Source organism: Rhamphochromis sp. 'chilingali' (assembly GCF_963969265.1).
Source record: "Rhamphochromis sp. 'chilingali' genome assembly, chromosome: 14".
Taxonomy (NCBI): domain Eukaryota; kingdom Metazoa; phylum Chordata; class Actinopteri; order Cichliformes; family Cichlidae; genus Rhamphochromis; species Rhamphochromis sp. 'chilingali'.
The window spans coordinates 299,411-325,520 of record NC_137941.1 but is presented as its reverse complement, the minus strand read 5'-3'; the positions used below and the strand labels follow the sequence as shown (position 1 = coordinate 325,520).

General features: G+C 45.3%; 1 protein-coding gene across 4 annotated transcripts; it reads right to left on the bottom strand.

Annotated features, from left to right (window-relative positions):
* Positions 1–26,110, bottom strand: gtdc1 (glycosyltransferase-like domain containing 1). 4 transcript variants are annotated; one of them, XR_013974175.1, is made up of 12 exons: positions 25,980–26,110; positions 19,783–19,994; positions 13,426–13,593; positions 12,141–12,314; positions 6,332–6,442; positions 6,189–6,260; positions 3,164–3,273; positions 2,585–2,729; positions 2,157–2,217; positions 678–748; positions 502–593; positions 1–426 (listed from the first exon to the last, which is right to left on the bottom strand). XR_013974175.1 is itself a non-coding variant. In XM_080903677.1 (11 exons), the coding sequence occupies exons 1-11, from the start codon at positions 26,028–26,030 to the stop codon at positions 352–354; spliced, it is 1,281 nt and encodes a 426-aa protein (XP_080759803.1). In that variant the 5' UTR covers positions 26,031–26,110; the 3' UTR covers positions 1–351. The 4 variants fall into 4 exon arrangements, 3 of the variants coding, with proteins under 3 accessions (XP_080759803.1, XP_080759805.1, XP_080759804.1); XM_080903677.1 differs by lacking the exon at positions 2,157–2,217; XM_080903679.1 differs by lacking the exons at positions 2,157–2,217; positions 25,980–26,110 and adding an exon at positions 25,678–25,972.

The following is a 26,110-nucleotide window of genomic DNA, read 5'->3' as shown; positions in this document are numbered from 1 at the left end:
TGTTAATTCTGATTTTATGTCATGTTTATCAATAACAAACGAGTCCATTTCAAACATATCAGAAAAGTTTTACAGCATCTTCAGCAGAACCACAAACAAACTTCAGAATCCTGGACCAGGTCCAGGATCAGGACTAGGACCCAGAGTTAAACCAGGATCAAGACCAGGACCTGGTCCAGTCTGATCAGTCCTGTGGAGGAAGAATTGGCCTCTTTGTGGGTCCAGCACAGAACTCCTCCAAGAACCCAGTCTGAGGAGACCAGAACGAGTCCAGACTCGTGGGCTCAGAGTTGGCTCTCATGCTGAGCTCAGTGGCGCCGCAGGTCAGACGCGATGGCGACAGCGGTGTGTTCAGGGACACGGGGCTGACAACAAATCCTGGAAACGCGGCTTCAGGGCGGCCCAGGAGTAGGCCGAGGTGTCCACCTGCAGAATCAGAACCACATGCTGACGGAGGAGGTCGTCACTGCACGACACAGTTAATCGGTTAAATGCCGTTACCTTGACGATATGTCTACGGGCAACGTCGGGCTTCCTGCAGAGTCCCTGCAGCCGCTTACAGAGCTGCTCAGGTGTGGAGTACAGGTACTGTGCTGCATTAGAGAACAAGTAGTAGTTTAGGTGTGCTCCTTTAAGGACAGCAGAAGAAGAAGCTGCAGAGACACAGGTGTGCTCACCTGGAAATATCTCGGGGTAAACGAGCGCCTTCGGACACAGAGGGAAGCAGCCGCAATGCACCGCCTCCAACCTGCAACACATTCAACACGTGACTCACCTGAGAGCCAATGAGAGAGCAGAGCATTCTGCACACCTGTACCAGCTACCATTACCTGAGAGTCCTGACCAATGAGAAACCAGGAATAAACAGAACTGACTTCCCCTCAGTTATCACCTTACAGAGGCTTTTATTTTGTTAAAATAAACTTGTACTTTCCCCCCTTCTATCTACATGCAGGCATTTATTTTGTTGAGTTTCCTGTTCAGTCAGCAGGTCTGAGTGATTAAGTAGCACTCTGCCTGTTAGCATGCTAACACTAGCGTGCACTATCGCCCCCTCGGACGGCGCTCTTCTTCTTCTCTGCTGTAATTGGTGCAGGATTCTTTAGCAGAGGAACTTTTGACCATGTGGTCATGTGACTGCCTTGATGTGACTCACTGATCAATAACCTGATCATTAACAATCAGTGCAGAGGCGAGCTGCTGCCTGAGAGTTCAGCTGCTCTGACGCGATTGATCAATAATGTGATCGCTAATGACCCGATCATTACTGCTGTGAACAGTCTGAACATTAGCTGGATTCCTCGGTGCTGCAGAGTCCTCGTGTGTGCTCGTTTCTCTCATCTGGGATCAATAGAGCTGACATGAATCAGGTGAACATCACACGGATGCTCCGAACTGTCTGATTGGCTGATTCGGGCTGACTGAAGTCACACCTGCAGGACTCTGCTGGACTCTTTCAAAGAGTCCTTGATGTGACACCTGAGTGAAGACTCTGAGGCCTGGGAGGGATGCAGAGACTCTCAGATCAGGACTGCACCGACCGCTGCGACGCCTGCAGTGGAATCAAACGCACCCCGAACAGCAGCAGCTCACGCTGAATTATTAAAGGACACAAACTCAGACATGACCACTAAATAACAGCAGCAGGACATGGTCCGCCAAAATAAAAGCTTCCTTCATACAATGTACAGCAGCGGTCCCCAACCCCCGGGCCTTGGACCGGTACCGGTCCGTGAGTCGTTTGACACCGGGCTGTGAGAGTTGAGGCTCAGGTGTGAAATGTATAGTTTTCAGGGTTTTTATCGGTTTTCAGCGTTATTTTGTTATCGTTTTTATCGTTAACTCGATTTCCTGGGTCTTTTCACGTGTGTTATGAATAAATTTTCTTTTTTTTGGTACCGGTACTAGTTTTATTTTGATGTATTTATCCGCAACACCTTAAAGGCCGATCCATGAAAATATTGTCGGGCATAAACCGGTCCGTGGCGCAAAAAAGGTTGGAGACCGCTGATGTACAGTCCGTCAAAATAACAGAAGGATGCGGCCCACCAAAATAAAAGCTTGATCATGCAGTCCATCAAAATGACAGAAGGACACAGCCCGCCAAACTATAAGCTTCTTCATACAGCCCACCAAAATAACAGGACGCAGCTCACCAAAATAAAAGTTTCTTCATACAGCCTACAGCCCATCAAAATAACAGCACCAGGACACGGCCTGCCAAAATAAAAGCTTCATCATACAGCTGGTCAAAACAACAGTATTAGGACACAGTTCACCAAAATAAGAGCTTCATCATAAAAGTGTCTGCAAATGTCAACAAAATAAAAGCCTCAGCTTTTACACTGTGTGGAAGAACAGAAATCTGTTGGGGGGGGGGGGGGGGGGTGTCACGTGAAATTAATTTCTGTATTTTAAAACTAAGACTTTTACTTTAAAATCCCGCTGTTTGGTCACACTCACATTATAATTAAACTATGGTTTTATTCTGTCTATAGGAACTTCCTGCTGCAGAACACCAGAGAGTAAATCTGTATAAAGGCGCATGAGATCAACCCTGGCGCAGGTAAAACAGGTGACTCACATGGCGACGCCGAAGAACTCGTGATTGGCAGTGGAGACAACAACATCAGCCTCACACAGAACCCTCAGGTAGTCCTCCTTAGAGGGGAGGAAACCCCAGTTCAAGATGTGGGAGTCCAGGAGGAGTCTGGAGGAGGAGAAGATCTCTGCAGTAGGAGGAGAGGAAGGAGGAGAAGGTTATAAACAGAATGAAATAACTTGCAGATATTGTGTGTGTGTGTGTGTGTGTGTGTGTGTGTGTGTGTGCGCGTGTCACAATCAATACTGTGACCCTCTTAGCCAATCAGAGTCGATTAGAGTCGTCCTAATGGGATTAAATTCAGTGCTCATGAAGCTGATTTAAAGGCTGCTCTAAAACTTTAATATCACACACACACACACAATCACATCATCAGCTGATGATACAATCCGTTAGAAACACAGGGGCAGCAGTGACCTTTGACCCTTAGAAGATGGTTCAACTGCCGCCTGAGAACCAGTGAGAGGAGGAGCTGCTGGACTCCTCGAGCTTGGTTCTGCTGGAGGTTAAAAGGGAGTTTTTCCTTCCCGCGTGTGTGTGTGCGTGTATTTGTGTGTGTACCGGGCACGTCGGTGAAGGTCTCTCCGAGCACGGACAGGTGGAAGTCGAGTCCTCGCTCCTTCAGTCTGAGCAGAGTGCTGAAGAACAGCTCAGGGTTTTTATCATGCTCCCTGCACGCACACACACACACACACACACACACACACACACACACACACACACACACACACACACACACACACACACACACACACACACACACACACACACTTTAATACATGTATGTGAAGTCTGAAGGTGGTCAGGTGGCTGTGATGTCAGAGGTCAGCAGTGCTTGGGACAAGCCAACAGAAGAACACGCCCAGCTGCTGTTTGCTTCCTGTTTCCTGCATGTAGGTGACTTTCTGTGTGGCGTCAGGTGTTGGTGGTCGTCTCCACCTGATCCTCTGCTTACACAGTGAAGGTCAAACAGCAGCCGCAGCGGCAACAATGATCTCCTCAGATGACAAGCAAGCAGATTATTCCTTCCATTCGCAGCTCGTTCCGGCCGGCCGCAGATAATTCCCTCATTTCCCGCAAACCTTTCACTCCTTCAGCGAGCCTCCAATCCTCCTCCCCGAGCATCGCCGTGACGGGGAGGACCGAGAGTTACCATCCCCGCCTTCTCGGTCTGAGAGCGTAATTAACAGGATCAACCTCACAGCCACCAGAACCCTCAAATTCATCCACACAGGAAGCTGCAGCGTCCGCCATCAGCCCGAAAACTGATCGCAATCATCCTGATCACCTACCAATAATGCTCCAGTCACCAATCAGGTCTCACACTGATGATGTCATACATCTATAAGCTACCAGAAACATGCCACCTGTCACATGAAACTGATCCATCAATCACAGCAATCTTCAAATTTCACAATAAAATCTATACAGACTCAATACTGCTGACAGATTTACAAAGTAAAAGCTCAGTTAGATAGTTCATACTGTCAAGACTTTCACAGTAAGAGTCAGTTATAGAAAGCAGGGTGATTTGTTTTTCAAAATAAAAGGCCTTAGTTAGAGAACGTTACAATAGTGAAGTCAATTATTTTATCAGATAATAAAATATAAATAAAATCACCATTTACCATTTAGTTACAGGAATTTAGCAGGCTGATTTAAAGCATAATTTCAAAATAAAAGCCCCATTTGCTGACAGTCTGTTTTCAGTTTTTTGTGTGCATGCTCAGTGAAGGGCCAAGAGCTCATTAATATTCATCGAGCTCCAGCACCGTGTTCACCTGGAAGCCCCCCCCTCAGCAGTAAGAGGCTGTAATCTGAGGATCGGGGCCAGGCTCAGATTAAAGCCTGATGAGCTGCAGCTTCAATCAGAGATTAACAGGAAATCCTTGTTGCCGCAGCCGTAATCCATCTGTGTTTGTGCCACCACAGCAGCTTACAGCACGCCGCTTTGTCACCGATACAACGCAAGGTGAGGTGCACACGCCGACGCTCACCATCAGCCTCACACTGCAACACGTCATGTTTACAAGCCTCCACCTGCTGTAACTGTAGTCTGATTACTTCATGATGATAGAGGATTTGTGTTTTAATGAAAGTGAACTTGCAGCCTCACGCTGTGAAACTTTGAGTTTTTATACGTCTTCATTAACATTTCACTCACTCAACCTGACAAACAGCAGGAAACTGTCTCAAAGCTTCAAAATAAAAGCTGAAGATTCTGTGAAATTACCTGTTTTTTACTTTCAAAATAAAAGCTTTCCTTTTAATATAACAGAACTTTTCATAATAAAATAAAATAAATGACAGGGACTAGAAAGAGAGAGCATATTTCTCCTGTTTTGGCTTCCCTTCATTGGCTTCCTGTTAAATCCAGAATTCAAAATCCTGCTCCTCACATACAAGGTCTTAAATAATCAGGCCCCATCTTATCTTAATGACCTTGTAGTACCATATCACCCTATTAGAGCACTTGGCTCTCGCTCTGCAGGCCTACTTGTTGTTCCTAGAGTATTTAAAAGTAGAATGGGAGGCAGAGCCTTCAGTTTTCAGGCCCCTCTTCTGTGGAACCAGCTTCCAGTTTGGATTCAGGAGACAGACACTATCTCTACTTTCAAGATTAGGCTTCAAACTTTCCTTTTTGCTAAAGCATATAGTTAGGGCTGGACCAGGTGACCCTGAATCCTCCCTTAGTTATGCTGCAATAGATGTAGGCTGCCGGGGGATTCCCATGATGCACTGGGTGTTTCTTCGTCACTCACTATGTGTTAACAGACCTCTCTGCATTGAATCATACCTGCTATTAACCTCTGTCTCTCTTCCACAGCATGTCTTTATCCTGTCTTCCTTCTCTCACCCCAACCAATCACAGCAGATGGCCCCGCCCATCCCTGAGCCTGGTTCTGCTGGATAATAATAATAATAATAATAATAATAATAATAATAATAATAATAATAATAATATGTAATAATGTGTATGTGTTAGTCCCCATAGGGAAATTACTCCTCTGCATTTAACCCATTCAGCCAGTGAAGCAGTGGGCAGCCACCAGTGCCGTGCCCGGGGAGCAGTGTGTAGGGACGGTACCTTGCTCAGGGGTACCTCAGGGTAGCCGTTCAGTGGAGTCGAAACCCCCGACCTTCCGATCATGGGGCAACCACTTTACCTACTGAGCTATCCCTGCCATTGCCAGAGGTTTCTTCCTGTTAAAAGGGAGTTTTTCCTTTCCACTGTCTCCAAAGTACTTGCTCATAGGGGGTCATATGATCACAATGACTTTACAATATAAAGCACCTTGAGGCGACAGTTGTTTTCATTTGGCGCTGTAGAAATAAAAGTGCATTGAATTAAAATGACAGCTTTATTCGAGGTTTGTTTTCTTAGGTTTATTGTGGCAGTTTAGCTCAGGTCTGATGTTCCATGAGATTATTTTACAGCTGATATAAAAGTCTCATTCTGGTTTCATTTTCAAAGTAAAAATAGTAAAATCTTTTATTCTGAAATGTGTTTTATTTTGTTTTGCTGCCTTGGTTTAAAAGAGTTTTCAAAAGAGTTTTCAAAGTAAAGGCTTCAGACTGAACTCACCACCTGTGAGGCCACACGATGTGCAAAGGATTCACCTGGCTGGCCCCGCCCCCCTCCGCAGGCTGCTCACACCTGTCGGGTCACAAACTGATGTGAGACAAAACTCTTTGAGTCTTTGAGTTTTACCAGGGATGGATTTGTACCGTGGCGTATCTTCATCGTGAGCTCTGCTCTGCTGCTCGCCCTGCAACATGATATCATCAACACGAGACTGCTCAGTAGGCCGCTGCAGGAGTTTGTGTTTAGGCAAGAACCTGAAAAAGAAAGAAAAACAGGAAATGAGTGGAGACTGCAGCGCACTCAGAGCAGGTACATGTCCACCACAGAGATAGAAACTTCAGACCCGTTAGCATCAGGAGCTAACGGGTCCTGCTGTCACATCAACAACGGTCTTCTCCCCTGATGAGCCGCAGCCGCTGTGAGTCATCAACCAATCAGACACATTTAGAGCTGGAAGCCCCTCCCCTAAGATTTAGAAAACAGTGACCCATAGTGGGGACTGTCAAAGGTGACATCACTTCCTCTGAGCATGCTGCTTGCTCTGTTACTGTTCTGAGATCCTGCAGAGGCTCCAGGAAAGCTTACGTGGGAACACGGGGGAGGGGCGGGAGGGAGAGGGGGAGGGGGGTGTCTGGAGGTTGTTTCCTCCTCCCCACAGAGCTGGACGGCCTCTCAGTGGAGTTTCTGCCTCTAAGGCTTCTGGGAAAACTTGATTCAATAATCCATTTTATAAATTAGATGTTTGACTGGAGACAATAAAAACATGAGCGGGGGGGGGGGGGGGGGGGTGTAATTATGTTACTGATAAATGTGCAGTGATCAGGACGATGACCTCACCTCTGAGTCTGATTAAACACGAAGGAATGAAGGTCAAAAATCACTGTGGCGCATTTACTTTATTACCAATAATCACAGCGCCAAACACACACCGACTTCACCTCAGCCCAGAGCGCCAAACACACACCGACTTCACCTCAGCCCAGAGCGCCAAACGCACACCGACTTCATCCCAGCCCAGAGGACCAAACGCACACCGACTTCATCCCAGCCCAGAGCGGCAAACGCACACCGACTTCATCCCAGCCCAGAGGACCAAACGCACACCGACTTCATCCCAGCCCAGAGCGGCAAACGCACACCGACTCTGCAGTCACACTGACAGCTGATCCTCAGATTCTGCTCTGTCACAGTGCATGGCTGCGTGCAGGTTTTCTACACCTGAGCTCAAAGACTCAGAGACTGTGGTCCTTTTACTGCGTGATCATCATGAACACAACAGCTGCTGTCAGTGATCCCCGATGTATCGCAGTGTTTGGATCTCTGTAATAGGGGTGGGTTTAAAAAAAATAGATTTTCCGATTAAAATCAATTTTAGCTTGGAAAAAAAAAAAAAAATTATTGATTCATTAAATCCTCAATTTTTGAATATAAATGAATTTTATCAGCAAGTCCAGAATCTCAGTTTGAAGCTCACAAAACTATTTCAACAACAACCAAACAGCTAAAACAGCAAATGAGAGCAGATACACGGATTCGGCACAAAGACGTAAACACAAAGCGCGGACCCGACGCATCAGAATCTGTGAGCTGTCGGCTTTCTCGCACAGACACGCCGTCGGGGCTGAAAGCCGACAGCTCACAGATTCTGATGCAACAGGTGTCGCGACTCTCCAAACAAAATCCACTGAACCAGCAGCAAAAGAAGATCCACACTACGCTTCACATTTGATAAACATCGTCATGAATTCCCTGACTTTGCTGTTTTTCCTTCCACCACGATAAATCACACTTCCTGCACAGCTCTCTCTCTCAGTGCACTCAGAGAACAATTTCCCATCACAAATCTCTGTTTTCTTCATTGCTCATTACGCACCAGTCTGCTGTTGTGTTCACTGCTGTCGGCCTCCAACAATAAAGCCTCATTTCTGCTGTTCAAACTGAAGAAACTTTTTCTCAGATTACAAACTCTCAGCTGTGTCTAATCAAACCTCTGTGACTTATATCTGCTGCACTTCAGCAGCATCAGGTAATGTTTACATGTCGATTCATAGTTGTATTTTAAGGTTATCTGCTATAAAAAAGTCAGACCAGGAACATGTCCTTCATGTTTTTCTGTTTTATCCTCAGTTACTTTGTTGCCATGATGCCAGGTCTCTCTTGAAAATGAGATTTTTAATCTCAATGAGATTTTTTACCTGGATAAATAAAGGACTAATACTTTGACACAAAGGCCTCTGCTGTGATGCTCACACCTCTGAAGTCTCACAGTGTCAGCTTTGATTTATACATAGATATAAAATATGGATATGTGCTGATAAATGATGAGAATTATAATATTTCTGACTGCGTCCAAACTGAAATCAGTGACAATATTGTGATTAGAGCAGGGCGATATGACCAAAAATATTTATCACGATATACATTTGAAAATCTGCGATAACGACATAACTGACGATATAATTGACACGAGACAAAATACTTTACAACTCCACAACTTTATTAGTGCAAAAAACTCATCAATGTATTTGCACTTAAACAAGCAGCTGTTTCTTATGTGCATTAAAGTTATATAAAAATTAGAGATGGACCGATCCAATATTACGTATCGGTATCGGTCCGATACTGACCTAAATTACTGGATCGGATATCGGAGAAAAATAAAAAATGTAATCCGATCCATTAAATATCACGAAAGCACCTCACAAAACTTGCAACACGCCGTAACTCACCTCAGAACGTTAGCACGTCGGAGCAGTATGCATCACGTGATAGAGCGGCTGTGGCATGCGGGACCTGTCGGTGGTCTGGATAGCATGTGGAGCTTCGCTAGCAACCCGGCATTTCATCTCCAACAAAGTTATCCCCGAGAGAAGTAAAGCAAGTGTGTAAGTCCATCTCTGAATGTTTGTAAAGCATTCCTGCGTTAAGCTTAACAAGCGATATATGGAGCGACTTCCTCCTCTTGCTGCTACTTCAATCATGAAACTGCTTAACGATCAGCTGATCGGCTTTTCTGTCGCGAGTCCGTGTCTCTAGTTTGTTTTTGGCCCACTTTGCACCAGAAAGAGGAAACCAGCGGCTGAACAACAGCAGCACGTTAAAGCTTGATCAGCTGTTGTTAGAATGTATTTAATATTACTTTCTACTCGAGGATCTTTTTCTACGTAGCTGACGGCTGTAACTGTGCAGGGGCGGACCTAGCAAAGTTTAGCCAGGGGGGGCCGATAGGGCATTAACAGGGAAAAGGGGGCACAAAGACATACTTTTCTTTCTTATTCTCATTTAAAATGTCTAGCTTTTAATAAATAATTATCTGACACCCAAAGTTTTAATTTGATGTAAAATGAATAGAAGTCAATTACTGTATATAGTAACTATTAAGTCTAATATATATACCCTAGTAAGCTATAGTACTTTTTCCTTTGGGAAGGTACCATCTGTGCAGTCTGCAATTTTGTTGAAGAAAGATGTTGAATCTATTTAATATTTCTTGAAAAATAATTGATTTCTGTGCATTTTTTTTTTCACACTGCATCAAATTAAGGTTGATTACGTCGATTAAGCATCATGAGGTGGAGCGTGAGGGGTGGTTCCCTATTTTTTATTTATTTATTTTTGTTGTTGCTGGGAGTTGGAACCCTATTAGTTAGGTTGCTTAATATTTACGCTAAGTACTCTTTAAAATACCAGAATAGTGAGGATGGTGTAGGTTTAAGTTTATTAGATTGATCAGTATTGCTGAACTATGAAATATTTTTTTTGTATACAGGTATAACAGAATAGCTTTAGTGTAGTTGTTGTTTTAAACTTGAGTATGAACTTATACAAAATGCGGCAAAATTTTTAAAAAACAGTTTTGTTGATTAAAAAACACTATATCGGATTCATATCGGTATCGGCAGATATCCAAATTTATGATATCGGTATCGGACATAAAAAAGTGGTATCGTGCCATCTCTAATAAAAATGTAACAGTGCAAATTCCTCGCTGACAGTTTAACCAAAAGGCATTTCCAGTGGAAACTGGCCGACATATCCTCAGCATAACCATGTATAATATCCACAAACCTTAAAAAGAGGTCATACACACACAATACGGTAATATTATGTTGAAGCACAGTACGTATCACTCCGCGAGGCTCCGCCTACGATAGCCGTAATGCTCCGACAATCCATCACGCGGTGCGGCTTCGTAGCTTAGCAAAGTCGTACTGAAACATTTGACAGATTTTCAAGCGCCGTGCACATAAAATAGTTTCCAGGTCAGTAAACACAACCAGAGTTCATACATAAGGCACACGGGATTATAAGGGGCTCTGTCGACTTTCAGAAAAATCAAAGGATTGATTTTAAGTGCGCTGTATTTTCCAAACACGGTAATAACGACGGCCCGCTAGCGTGCACTACCAAAAATAGTGCTTTGTTGTGTATCTGACGGACGAAAGCTAAACCAGTTCCACACCACTGAAGCTGCAGCATTTTTACAAACCAGTTCTGCTTCATCCGTTTCATTCAACGATCCGCTTTTGCTCTTCTCGTTCTGCGTTGCCGCCATGTGCGTATGTAAACAAAGGCACAGCGCATGCGGATTTTACCCATATTCTATCGCCATATTTCATTTTCCTATCGTGGCCCAAAATTACACTGGTATTACCGTGAACGGTATGATATGGCCCAGCCCTAATCGTGATGTCTTAATTCTATATGACTTTAGTATTGATTAATATCAGAGTATCGACTTTTTGGACAGCTTCAGTGGGTGCAGGCAGAGGCCGAGGCTGCAGGAGGAAGAGGAGGACGCGTCAGAGACCTTCGTTGGTCTGTTGTCGTTCTCCACTCAGTGAGTTTGACCTGCAGGAGGTGACAGCCACTATGAAAGCAGACAAAGCTTAGAAGACCAAACACTGCGGGCAGGAGGACACCTGCTGCTCACGTGATGCGCTCATTGATCCTCCTCGACGTGATGGATGCTCCGTCTGTGCACCGCCGCAAGTCAATCACTATCCAATTACACGAGTCCACCTGTCAGAGCCGCCTGATGGATGGAGACCACAAACACCACACTGCACGCGCTCCAACAAGCAGCGGCATCCTTCTTGTGCCATAGGAAAGAACGAGGAACACCTGCCAGCTAATGAGCTAAAGCAGCGCTGTGATTGGTCTCAGAGGGGAGCTGTGCTCAGGTGTGCTCAGAGGCAGCTGTACTGTTTCTTCGCTCTCACACATTCTCGGAGCGAGTTGACCGAGAACATGATGATTGTCATCTGTTTATTTTATGAAAGCAGAGTAAGCAGAGTTTAAATGTTATAGGTCATTACAGTGAAATGAAGATTTCATGGAGCTCTCTGCTTCCTCCTCAGTCTAAGCGTTAACACTCCTGTTTCCTGTGTTGAGCATGGCGGAGGAGGACGTGGAGGATGGCGGCCGTGTCATCACTTCCTCACAGTGTGAGGGCGGAGCATGAGACACATGAGACACTGCAGAGCAGACGTCCTCATCACGACAGGGTGATTAGTGACAGTGTTTCAGATCATGGAAGTAAAGTAACCAGTAGTATATCAAACATCTGTATCCTGGAGTAACTAAGTAATGTACTGCATTACTTTAACTCTTTGGAGTATAATTGGCTGTTTCTGACCTCTAAATTTCACCTTTAAAAACGGTTTCCTCGCCTTGTTTGTTGTCAGTCTTTTCAGCACAAGCTCAGGTCTGAATTTACTGACTGTATCAACACAGCTCATCTACAAATCAGGCAAAAACATCAAATCTGAGTAGAAAAAGGATACTGTAACAAACACAAACATGTTTAACGAATCATTTGCATAACTTGAAATGTAAATAGAAATTATACATTTTAGTAACCTATGCACACGATTTGTAAACAGCAAAGTTATTCAAACTATTTACAGAACAATCCAGAGTTAGGGGACTGCAGGTTTGCCGTGTACTGACCTGCTGACATCAGGAAACTGGAGCGGGAAGTTCAGGACCACACACTTGGGCCTGATGAGGCAGTCCAAGTCTTTGGGGCGATGGTCTGGGATCTTGTTCATGAAGGAGGGGATGGATGACAGGAAGGAGTCCATGTTGAAGCGGGAGTTGAAGACCACGACATCTGCCACCAGGCTGGTGTCGCGCGCACACACACACACACACACACACACACACACACACACACACACACACACACACACACACACACACACACACACACACACACGAGACAGAGGACATGAAGCTCCATCACTGAAGGCCACGCTCTGCAGTTTACCTGAGATTCAGGTCACCTGTCTGAAACAAGCTGCTGTAGCTCCTCCCACTTTAAGACAACTAAACTCTGATTGGCTGCCCTCACATATAAATTATTCACTTATAGTGTGTAGCCGTGTCTGCACCTGGAGCTTTTGACCTATACACACCTGTGTAACGTGAACTTTGACCTGAGGTCAGAGCTTCGTCCTGGAACAGGTACACCTGTGTTTACGTCCTGAAGTTCAGACTAACTCTGAGGAAAACCTGGGCAGGAGTGTAAGGACCCACTGTCTGCAGGTTTACATAGGTCATGTTTAAGCTTCAGGTGAACATGAAGACACGCCTCCATGCAGAGTGATCCAGATCAGATACATTAGTTTGGACTGAGGCTTTGCGGGGAGGCGTGCGGACACCGCTGGGCACGGGCCAATCAGACATCTGCTAACGATCCCAGCTGTGTTATTTGATGGCACTGTAACCACGTTAGAGGAGACGGAGCGGCTCGGCTTATTGACGAGCTGCCCGCAGATCAACAACAATCAGTTTTCTGCCGCTCGTTACTGTCCCGCCGCTGATTAATGAACACTACAGCCCCCGCAATTAACCAATCGCATCCCAGCAGCTCATTAACCAATCACACACTGCCTTACCAAGGCAAACTAGAGCACAGCGCATCAATCAGCTAATAATCAATAATCAGTTTACGGGCTGGATGCTGGCAGTACGAACATCAGAGTAGCCATTACTCAGACAGCTGACAGGAAGCTGATCGGCAGCTTTCTGTGGCACACCGCCAGCTCCAGACCAGCTGACTCGCTCCAATGACGGTAGTTACCGGAGCACATGGTTTCTGCTGCTGTCTGCGTGCATCGCCCTCACAGCCTAATGGTGTCATAGCCCACACCCTGGACCCAGCAGTACCTTCTGGTTAGGCTCTACAAACGCAGCACGACATGGACTCCCCCACCCGTACAAACACACTCACCATGAGAGCACCTGGTTGTAGCCGTACTGGAAGTCCCTGTCCTGGTGTCGGCGGACCGGATAAAGTAGCTGGTTCTCGTGGAAGTACAGAACCTTCTTGAGCCGGGCCAGATCCGGTCTGAGAGCCGCCAGCTCACACAGGCTGAGGACGGAGCTGCTGAAGAGGAGCCTGCAGAGAGAGGAGACAATGAAGGAGGTGCAGACAGCGTGTCAGCAGCTCAGCTGATCATCTCAGAACACTGAGAATTCCTCAGTGAACTGCAGAGCCGACGCCTGCTTCCTGCTTCGAGCAGGTGATAGTGTAAGGCCGGAGGAGGAGCTCCTTCTCCTGGGCTGCACTGATGGAGAGGGCCAGTAAGCGTTCAGGGCTCACATGGATGCTTGAGTGATGGTTCGTGGCTTTGCTGAGTAATGTCAGAGTGGGTTTTCAAAATAAAAGTCCCTGCTTCTTTCATGCTCTGGGAGGGGGGGGGACACACACACACAGACATGTCCTCATACAGTTGGTGACAGCGTCTAACCCACACAGAGAGATCAGAGGCCGGTGGCTCGTCACACCTCAGTGTTTTGAAGGAGTAGGAGGTCAAAGGTCAGCGTGGTGAGATGGTGACTCTTTGCTCCGAGGATGAGTCAGAGCGTTGTCCCTGTAAGAACGGTGGTATTGATCTGCACTCTCTGATGTGATCAGATATGAATCAGCAGCTTGTCAGAGTGGCGGTTTCAGGTCGCTGTGATCCCTGCCTGCTTACGGTGAATCGCTGTGGACACGTCAGACAGAGAGTTTGGGATGTGATGACATCTGTAGACACGTCTGTATGAAACGCTGTGGAACCATCTGCCTCCACAGATTAGACGGGCCTCTGTTTTTAAATGTCTTCACCCTGAGAGAAGATGGCTTTCAGTTGACAGGATGTTGTTTTTTTTAATGTAGAGCTTATTCTTTTGCTGTTTCGTTGTATCTGCTGTTCTTATGTCCTGTGCTGGCTGTTTTACAGTGCTTTATAAATAAAGTTGGATTGGAACTCGAAGCTCTGTTTGCTGCTGCAGTCACTGATGACATCCCCTAAATGTTGAGCTGAGCGCCCGACCAGCCCGAGCTCCACAGGATGCTAAAGGTGTTAGAAACAAACGCTCAAACTAGCCCTTGTGAGACTGCAAAGCATACTGGTTGGTTTGTTGGAACGGCCTGCTGAGCGGATGTGTAGCTCGCTGCTACCAGCACAAGGACAAAGTTGCTGATGTTGGTCACATGGACTTTATCAGAACAAATCACATGACACTTAATCTGAGCATGCTCATTAAAGAGGTTCCACGAGGCAGGGTTCCTCAGGGTTCCGTCTGCGGTCCTCTGCTCTTTCTGACGCAGCTTACATTTCCAGCCTCGGTGAAGTTAGTGTGAATGCTTGAAAAGCATTCACAGTATTGTTCTTCAAATCTTTATTTTGAATGGCGATTCTGCTATTTCTGCTAATGCGGGCTATGAATTTTGGTGCTCATAACTTCTATTCTTTTTGAGATATGGAATTTTTTTTGCAATATTTTTTGCCCATTTCTGCCATATTATCAGTGGCCTCACTGATTTTCCTTGCCGGGTTGACCTGTTTTTTTTTTTTTGCTCAGTGAGATGAGCATCCGTTCTCAGACTGGGAGGCCCGGGTTGAAATCCCGCTTATGGCAACATTTCTTTCAGTTCACAGTTAAACTTTTTTAACTCTTTTCAGCAGAAATTCTGCTCATTCACCTCTTTTCAGCGCAATGTTCTGCTTCTTTCCATCTTTTCTGCAGAAATTCTTCTCATTCAACTCTTTTCAGCAAAATTTTCAACTTTTTCACCTCTTATCAGCACAAATCTCAGCTGTTTTCAGAAAAAAACTCTTGAGCAGAAATTCGGCTGATTCACCCCTTTTCTGCAAAGTTTTTAGCCTTTTCACCTCTTATCAGCACAATCAGTTTTAGGCCCTATTCTCTTCTCATTGTATTTGCTCCCTCTAGGCGCAATCTTTGAAAAATACAATATCGCCTTCCACTGTTATGCCGATGACATACAGATCTATTTTGAACTTACTGACGACCTTGCTGTGTCCCTGCACTACTTTCAAGAATGCATGCGGGAGGTCAAAGAATGGTTCCTGAGTAATTCCCTCGTTTTAAATGATAAGAAGACTGAGATTGTGGTGTTCAACAGTAAAATCCCTCGTGCCCAACTCTGTGCTGCCCTGGGTTCCTTTGCTAGTTTTTCTTGTGACTATGTCAGTAACTTGGGTGTACTGCTGGATAGCTCGCTCAAACTCGATAAGCAAGTGTCTGCTGTAGTGAGATCTAGCTTCCACCAACTGCGCCTTATCTCTAAGGCTAGGCATTATATTCCGCATGAGGACCTGGAGAAGCTTATTCACGCTTTTGTGACCTCCAGGTTGGATTATTGTAACTCCTTGTACTATGGTCTTCCCTCTTCTCTTCTTCTTAAACTGCAAACAGTCCAAAATGCAGCAGCCCGCCTTTTGACTGGTACCAGGAAATTTTGCCATATTACCCCTGTCCTAGCTAGCCTGCATTGGCTGCCCATAAAGTACCGTATTCAATTTAAAATATTACTCCTTACTTTCAAAACTATTAATAAATTAGCGCCAAGTTATCTTAGTGAACTTCTCAAACCACATACTCCTGCTAGAACACTCAGATCTGCCACTCAACTACTTCTGACCCAACCCAGATCTCGACTGAAGTCCCGGGGTGACCGTGCGTTTGCTCTGGCTGCCCCGGTACTGTGGAATACCCTTCCTCTCGACCTCCGCGCATCTGATTCCATTGCACTGTTTAAATCACGACTAAAAACCCACTTATTCAATCTTGCCTTTCCCTCTAGTTAATATTTCTTTTATGATTTTATATCATGCACTTTTATGCTCATTTAAATTCTTGTTTGCTCTGTACCTGTTGCTTTCCTATGTATTAGTGACAGTTATCTGCTTGCATATTTAGTACTTGCTTTGGTCCTATTTCTATTATCCTCCTCCTATACTCTATTTACTTGTTAAGCACCTTGGCATACCCTTGGTTTTTAAGTGTGCTTTATAAATAAAGTTTATTATTATTATTATTATTATTATATTAATTCTCAGCCACTTCTGCTCATTTCAGCAGAATTGTCAGTCTCTCCAACTCTTCTTTGTGAGAATGAGTTTGGCTCAGTGAGATGAGTAGCCGCCTTGAGACCAGAAGGGCCAGGTTCGAATCCTGCTCAGGGCAACGTTTTTTTCAAATTTCAACTTTTTCAGCTTTTTTCAGCAGACATCTTCAGCGTTAAGGCATCCACACAGCATTTTCACAGGAAATGCAAATTTTTCTAGTTCTAGTTGCTTCTGTACGTTAACTACTCCCACAATTTTTGTGCTATTTTCACCGTTCAAACTTTAAACTATTCTGCTATTTCTGGAGATGGGTGCTATGACTTTTGGTAGTTATAGCTATTATACTTAAAATATTAAGCTTTTTGTGCAATTTTTTGTCCCATCAAAATGAATGGGAAATTTCCGCAATTCTGCTAAAACTTGCTCGTTTTTGAAACTTTACTTCCTCATACTTTCACGTAGAAACGCCATTCACACTTTAAAATGTTCACAAATTATTGGGCTATTCATGTATGATTCAGCTTTTTCATGTCTGTTACCGTTTTCATCTTATCCCTCTTTAAGTTTTGAGTTTCATCTTTGTGATTTTTCAGAAAATACATGCGTTGTTATGGTTGCTATGCAGTTGGCTTTGAGTGGGCCATTTGTCCTTTTTCAATCTTCTCTTCATGTCCGAACAACTTGCTACTTGCTCAATTTTCCCTCAACCCCCACAAATTATACATCAAAACGTAGGTATTTTTGTTGGCTTTCAGAAAATGTCACTATCATTGTTGTGGGAGTTACAGAATTTTGGCAAATCTCCTCAGAGCAACACAAAGTTTCATGCTTTTTTTTCACCCGTTTCAGAGTTTATAATGGGTGTGTATGGGACGGAATGTTGGTGCTAGAGTGAAACAGCTCAACTGCTAGAGTGAGAGGAGCGAAAAAATTAATCTTGAAATCTTCTCTTTAAACTGCTGCTGTGTCCACAGCGTTTGCTCTACAGGTATGATTTTACCCTCAAAATGTAGCCATCGCTGTCCTCTTTCATCCAATGTGTTTATTATTGTAATAGGTGTTATGGTTCTGTCATAAATGTCACCAATGCACAGCCTCCTCCCTCCAACTCTTCCATAGACTAATGTTAAAATGGCTCAGAAGGTTCGTTTGAAAATCAGAAGTACAGGCTGTCTTTACACTGTCGTCACGCCCATATAATAAACTCCACAGGCATGAAAACTGAGAATTCAGTAGACTAGACATTGCTGGCGCTCACGGTGAAAGAATTTTGTCAATACGACGTGTACTTTTGATTTGGGAACGATTTGTTGCGGGCTGACTTTTCTGTTTATTTTAAGCAGCAGAAGTGAGGCGCATGTCTGTGTGCGTGTGTATGGAGCCATTGGGTGCAGTCACTATAGCAACCAGGCTCACACCTGCTTAACGAGCTCTCTCTCTCTCTGCCAAGATTCATCTTAAACACGTCTCTTTCAACTGCTGCTGTGTCCACAGTGTTTGCTCTACAGCCATCATTTTACCCTCAACGTCGCGATCATTGTTCTCTTTCCAATAGCATGTCTTTCAAAGCTCAGAGATGTAAACTTTTTATACTGTGTGGATCCAAGTGGAGGGATCACATTTTAGTCATTCTGTGATTTAACCCTTTAAAGCCGGTCGGAGCGGACACGCTCCATTTTGCGTAACTATTTTTAAATCCCGGTAGCACTGCAACCACGTAAGCTAGCGCAATAATTTTTTTTGCATATGAAACCAGAGGAGTTGTACTTACATCTTATGCCATCAGCTTGTTCTAGGTCACGGTTTCCTTCCACATATAGCTTTGCAAAAACTGCATAAAAAGCACTTGCAGCAACAAAAACATAATATTCCAGAAACACGCTTTGCCGATCCGATCAGCTGTTCGTAACACTTCCTACGTCCATCAGCGTGAACTATCACATGACCGCATGACCTGCCCGAAACCGGAAGTGACGTCATTTTGCGGAAATGTAGTTTTTTACCATCGTGGCCTTATGAGCCTATACTTGTGTTTTTAAAAGTTATGTTTGACTGTATGACTTTCTGTGTCGTTTCTGGGATGCTGAGGACTCATATTGCACTGCTGGAAATATTTTTATTTTGATGCATATGCTGTTATTTTGCAAATTTGCACTGTAATATATTTTTTCGTTTTTCCTGCAGTATATGAAAATTGGTGTATCTCAAAATAAAACTATGAAGACACTCAAAATAAATTTCCTTTGGTGGGAAACTAGTTTGTGCAACTTTTTTGTATTTACAGTTTTGAGGGATAAGCCTCTTAAATTTCTCTAACTAGAAATATATGTTTTTTTTTGTAGTTTATTGCACTTTTTTGCAATTTATGTAATTACTATGCACTTAATGCAGACATATTATTAAAATTTGGGCTATAATGGTTGTATTGATGTATAGCAACTTGAAATGCTCCAAAAAAAATGGCTCCACAGCATGTAAAAATATACTATAAGCTCTGGCGGACTTGGTTCTATGGTAGGTCTTAAAGGGTTAAAGAATATGAACTTCATATCATAATATTCATTCAGATGTTTTCTGACTCTAAAATTTTCTTTTCCCATTACTTAAGTTTTTCTAATTCACATTTAAACATTTTCAGTTATTTTCCAACTTCTGCTGTGTGAACATCAGCTTTCAAAAGTTCTGAACTTTGGTTTTCAGGTGAAAATTTCTGTATTTTTCATCTCATTCAAAATTTTTAACTTGAAATTCAGCAATTAATTAATTTCAGTGCATATATTGAGATTTCAGCATTCACACTGCAGTTTCTTCAGAAAATGCACTTTCTAGTTTTACCTGTTTTTACCCTGCAGGGACCACAGCCGCTGATTAATTCCTAATCTGAGTCATTACATGTACTGATGGAGTTCCCCGAGCCTCCCTCCTCCGCATCCACAGCTGATGCAGTGCAGCTTCTTCTCTGATCCTCAGGCTCATCCTCATGGCCGTCACCAGGTAAGTCTTTGCTCATGCAGCAGCGAGGCCTCTGAGACCTCCCTCTAAATGTCTGTGTTGTCTGTGTGTTGACTCTCGTTTGGTGATGTCAGTGGTTAATTGACAGTTGTGCTCAGAGTTAACGAGGTGAGGAGTTCAGGTGGGGACAGTTTATTAGTTACATGCAGGTTTAAACCACAGCCACCCCACAGTGAGGGTTAAAGTGTGGATTGTGTTACCTGTCTGGGTCTCACCTGTATGACGGGCAGGCGGGGATGGTCTGGCTGAAGTAGAGCGCCGCTGTTCTTGCCCTCCAGTGCCATTTTTTGGCAGGTAGCGTGAAGACGGAGCAGCCCGCGATGTTTTCCTTCAACAGGTCCATAAGCTGTTTGTGCGAGCCGCCATAAAACGCCTCCACCAGCAGGATGCGGGGAGGCGGGGTCTCCTGTGCGGGAGGCGGGGTCTCCTGTAAGGGCAGATGAGAGCTGTTACTCACAGATGGAGTCATATACTCTTCATACACTCTTCAGAGTCATGAAACACCTGAGCGTCAGTGAATCAGGTTCGGTCAGGTGCGACAGGTGCACGCTCAGCGTCTGTGTGCAGCCACCCCCACACGCTCCATATAAGGACACATGTGCACCGGGCTGTCACAGCAGGAAATCAGGAGGGTTTGAACTGTCAGAGGGGAAAGTGGAAAAGCTTAAACAGTGGAGCTGGAATAGGCTCTGCCCTAGGGCTGCACGATTTTGCATAAAATGAGAATCACGATTTTTTGGCTTAGAATTGAGATCACGATTCTCTCACGATTTTCTTTTCCAGTATAAATATTTATTGCACTTATTAACTGCACATCAACTTCGTAACAGTTGAAACTGAACATAAAAACAACAAATGTCTCACGTTTTGTCGTTGCTGCAAAATGTTGTACTGCTTGAAATTCCGTCTCCACCGTTGCTCGACGCTGCGTGTACAGAGCAGGTAGTGCAACAATAGAAAAATAGTTGCGGGACGGCACTGTGTAGCGTTTGTCTAGGGTGTTGATCATTTTCCTAAATCCCTCGTTTTGCACAGTGTTGATGGAGCCATATCTTTGGTCAGGTGATAAGTGATAGCCTCCGTAATGTCTTTGTGCCTGTGGGAGGTCGACGGGTATAGGGAAGCGCTGTATAAGGTTCCCGTTATTGGTGTTTGGGTGGTTGACCGGGACGGATTTTCTCCTGTCACTTTCTCGTCATCCCTGACGTGCTCTCCGTTGTTTTTTCCTGCTAATTTTAGCATCACACGGCACAGCTTCTGTATCACGTGGTATAAGGCTCCGCCCTTGTCATTTATTGAGCAGGAAGAGTGAGCGCTTGTTTTCATGCAGATTACGTCCCGGATCAAAATGCGGTACAATTGTCGTCTTTTTTTTCCTTTTCTTTTTTTTTTTTTAAATCGTTGTCATTTGGAAATGAGATCGCACATAAGTATGAATCGAGATCGCAATTTTCTAACGATTAACCGTGCAGCCCTACTCTGCCCCCAAGACCCTGATTACCTGTTGCTCAGGTGTATTAAAGCAGCTGGACAGTTGTTAGAGTGTATCTCTGTTGTGACTGAAAGCTGCTTGTCAGCGTTTGTGTGTGATGATGCTCAGGTGTGTGACGTCACCCGGGACTCCAATCTCACACACACACAGCAACACACACACACACACACACACACACACACACACACACACCAACACACACACACACAGTGTGTATCACTGTTTACAAACCATGAATGACTCATACCAACATGATCATTATGATCAATAACACTGATGTTTATTATCACTGTGATCATTACTGCCATGCGTGTTGTGACGCAGCACTGCAGTGTGAGGTCGGTGCGTCAGGCCCATTGATGGTCCATCGATCATATTGATCACAGCGATACAGGAGTGCGATGGCTTTGTGAGCGTGCATGCAGGCTGGTGGAGCTGATGGAGTTTTCCTGCTCATCACTTGGACGGAGCAGAAGTTTTGCACCAATCTGCTGACACGCGAGCTGAACCGATCACACGGGCTGCTGCGCCGGAGCAGATATGGAGGAGATGGCGGGGCGCTGCGGGGCGATTAGCTGCCGCTGCATTGTTGTTGCTGTCGTTGTGTTGTGTGCGCTCGCAGCTCATCCCTCAGCACAATGCGTGCTGATGGATCCATTATGGAGTTTACGCAGCAGCGGCTTCCGCTGAATCCCCTGCCCATGATTTCCAGTCCGCCTCCATTTAGCTGCCCACAAAGCACTCAGCGCGCCCGCACACGCTCAATCAGTCCATATCACCGGGCATGGCGCGGCAATCAGCGCCACCAATGAGCCGATTTAATGCAGACAAATCTGAGCATAATGTCGGCCGTTATTCTGAAAGCAACTTCCTGTCTAATACAGTCGGAGGACCCCGCGACCTTCAGAGCAGCCGGGCCCACACACACAGCAGGAACCCAGAAACCGAAAGCGCTCTACCCGAAGCGCCGCTTCCTGTCAAACATCTGTTCATTCAGAAATCAGACAACAATCAGCCTGATGTCATCAGTGTTTCCATGTTTACGTCACACGAGCTTAAACCTCTTCTCTGAACTTTCCACAGCTTCCTGTCATCGTCTCCGAGCTGCTGATCAGGAGCACCGACCTCTTCAGGCCCTGGGACCACATGTTTGACCACCCCCTCCCCACAAACCTTCAGATTCCTGATCATCATTAATAACAATGTTATTTACAAAAACAAAGATGTTGCTTTTGTCTTGCTGTGCTGACCTCTCACACTGAGTTCTGGGCCCTCACCAGGCCCTGAGCCAGAGGTTGGAAACACCAGATTAGAGCAGGGCGATATGACCAAAAATATTTATCACGATATACATTTGAAAATTTGCGATAACGATATAACTGACACGAGACAAAATACTTTACAACTTCACAACTTTATTAGTGCAAAAAAAAAAAAAAAACAACATCAATGTATTTTCACTTAAACAAGCAGTTTTATGTGAATTAAAGTTATATAAAAATGTAACAGTGCAAATTCCTCGCTGACAGTTTAACCAAAAGGCATTTCCAGTGGAAACTGGCCGACATATCCTCAGCATAACCATGTATAATATCCACAAAACTTAAAGGGGTTATACACACACAATACGGTAATATTATGTTGAAGCACAGTACGTATCACTCCGCGAGGCTCCGCCTACGATAGCCGTAATGCTCCGACAATCCATCACGCGGTGCGGCTTCGTAGCTTAGCAAAGTCGTACTGAAACATTTGACAGATTTTCGAGCGCCGTGCACATAAAATAGTTTCGAGGTCAGTAAACACAACCAGAGTTCATACATAAGGCACACGGGGTTATAAGGGGCTCTGTCGACTTTCAGAAAAATCAAAGGATTGATTTTAAGTGTGCCATCCTTTCCAAAAAACACCATAATAACGACGGCCCGCTAGCATGCGCTACCAAAAATAGTGCTTTGTTGTGTGTCTGACAGACGAAAGCTAAACCAGCTCCACACCAGTGAAGCTGCAGCATTTTTACAAACCAGTTCTGCTTCATCTGTTTCATTCAACGATTTGCTTTCACCGCCATGCTTTTTCCGACGTGTGCGTACGAAAACAAAGGCACTGCGCATGCGCGTTTTACCCATATTCTATCGCGATATTTCATTTTTCTATCGTTGCCCAAAATTACACCGGTATTACCGTGAACGGTATGATATGGCCCAGCCCTACACCAGATTATTTAAGTTTGTTTTTGATCAAATGAATCTGCACAAACAGACAATAAAAAATGACTGAATCATGAATGAAGCGATGGTGTTGTTTCAATTGTTTTAAATAAAGTTTATTTCTACTTTTCAGTTATGTGTGCACGAACCTCGAAACTGTCAGGGACCCTCGTTTACTTTACTCGACCTCTCGTCACCTTTCACAGTAAAAGCAGGTTCAAAGAAATTGGACTGTTTTCATGTTTGTGTCTGATCACATTACCTGATTTTCAATCAGTAAATAAATGATTCCATCAGTGATGTGAAAATAAATGAATGTTCTTAGAGACATTTCAACCCCAAGGCTGACACACACACACACAGACTGCTATTAATGAAAACAGGAAGTAGAATCAGGTCTGTGGTGCAGTGGTGAGATTTAATAAAGATCAGAGAGGAAATTCACATCCTCACACCGGGACCGGTCGATCAGACTGATTACCGATCAGTGCTCGATGAAGCCGGGTTTGAGGGGCACGTAGATGAGGCCAGAGCGCCGGACGGCGAGGCAGGAAGCGTGTCAGTAGACGTGAGCTGGATGGTTCCACCGTGGAGCCAGCGGGGGATTCCAGCTCACACTCATCTCACCTAAACACCTTTCCTCCCACTGCGCCTGGAAGCTGCCGACTCACTTGAAACAAAGGGTTAATGCGAGCGGCGTTCCCCGTAGGGAATCCCCCCCGCAGCCTGATGGAAACAGCATGCCGCAGAACCACGGTGTGGGCGGAGCCCCGACAGCCTCAGCATGCAGCGGCCGGACCGGTCAGGATCAGGCAGGCCAGCCTCCACCCTGCCATGACGGACAGAGCTCCATCTACAACCACAGATGCCCATCGCCCAAAGCTTTCAGGAGCCCTGCTACGAGGTTTCAAGACGAGCACTGGCATCACGGCGAGGGGCGTGTCCGACTGCGAAACCGCACACTCACTGGCTAATCTGTGGCGCTTCTTCTCCAGCAGCTCCCTGATGAGTCGATAATCTCCACGACCATGAAGACAGAGGCGAAGCATCACTTTTGCTCTAAACCTGCCCCTCCGCCTCCACCCTCAGCCAGCAGTCCAAACCCACAGAGGTGACCTGTGCTGAGCTCCGACCTCACCACCTGCTGCACGCCTGAGCGTGCTCCTCCTCGGCCCTGCAGAGCAACTCGGATCGCGTCTGATAGCAAAGGTCACGACCCCTGGGGTCATATCGGACTGAGACATGAACCAATCACGTTTGTTTTTTTCCTCTCATTATTAAACCCTCAGCATGGACAGTACTGTGCCAAAGTCTTGAGCCACCCCTCGTGTCTTTATACTTTGCGTGTGCCATGCTGAGGCCTGTTGGAGGACAATAATGTGATGACAGTCCCAGTAGCACTGCACCCGCCCCCATCTGCACTGTAAATGTCACTGTGGGGTTTTCCTGCTCAGCCCACAGTGACTCTGCACTAACTGATGTACAGAGGATCTCCACAGAGCCTGCCTCACTCTCACCAACACTAAACTAAAACTACAGAGAGGTGATGGTCGCGTTTAGCGACACTGTGGGCGTCTTTAAGTCTTTTCATAAATCTGCCTCTGACACATGCCCTCCTTACAATAATCATTAAAAACACCAAAACCAGCAGTGAAACCAATAAAAACCAGAGTGAAACATCAAACCCACTGTGGAAATTCACCGAAACTAATGAATGAGTGGAATGAATGTAACGGCTCACTCCAGTTCTCTGATCTGTCTCAGTGTTCCTGTTTAATGTTTGGATGTTTAGAATCAAATATTATTCTATGTGGTTATTTTGCAGTATTGTGAAATTCATCCGTAAACCATTCCCAGTCTGTCACTGCTTGTTTTGCCGTTCAACGTTTTTTATTCAACTCTGATGTATTTATGTTGCACTAAATCCCAACATCAGTTGCCTCACAGTGCTTTCTACTGTGAGGTACAGACCCCACAATAATGCTGTCAGGCCCCTGTGAGCAGGCACTTGACAACAGTGGGGAGTAAAAACTCGCTTTGATAGGAAGTTTACTGTGGAGCTGGGAAGTAAAAACCCACTGTGATCTGAGATGGGATGACCTGAACATGATGCTGGACACTGATGGGGTGGAAATAAGAACACCTGGACCTCACAGGTGGAGGAGCTGTACCTGAGTAACGCCAGCAGGTACATGTTTCTTACTGAAAATGAAAACACACCTGAGACACCCCAGAGCCTTCACCTGTCACCTGTCACTAGTGCACCCATCAGCTGATTCATCCACAGACTGGTTTCTCAGAGCAAACACCTGCACAGGTATCCATCGCCTGTACCTCAGTGTGCGTCTGAGCGCAGGTACGGTGTTTGTTGGTGGTGAGTGCAATGACCCAAACACTCTCCCACGCACCGAGTCAGGGCTCTGTCTACGTCCTGGAGTAGCACTGTTTCTAGGCTTCTCCGTCCAGCTCCGTTAGCTCCGTTAGCACCGTTAGCATCGTTAGCTCTAAAAGCGTATCACCAGGACTCAGTTAGCTGATAGCGGCTAACAGCTAGCCGCAATCAGGTAGCTCTCCTTCCCCGGTGCAAAGTCCGCTCCTCCCCCACACTCCCCGCCACTGGCAGCCGGCAGGAGGACCGGAGCACCCGCCGGTGTGCTTCCACCGAGGACCCTCATACGAACGGCCAGTTCACCGACAGCGGGACACTCACCTCTGACAGCATCTCCCGGATCATAGCAGAATACGCACGGTCTGACGTCATCACGTCGGTTTAGCCGAGCAGCTCTTCCCGCCTTTTCTTCTGAGTGGAAAAAATAGTTAAATGTAAATTAAAGTCCATCC

Excerpts from the sequence above, each read along its gene's own strand:
- gtdc1 (XM_080903677.1), bottom strand. The coding sequence starts at position 26,030 with ATGACGTCAGACCGTGCGTATTCTGCTATGATCCGGGAGATGCTGTCA. Across the intron at positions 19,995-25,979 it reads TCCGGGAGATGCTGTCAGAG|GAGACCCCGCCTCCCGCACA; the intron begins GTGAGTGTCCCG and ends CTGCCCTTACAG. Across the intron at positions 749-2,584 it reads GAGTTCTTCGGCGTCGCCAT|GTTGGAGGCGGTGCATTGCG; the intron begins GTGAGTCACCTG and ends AATGTGTTGCAG.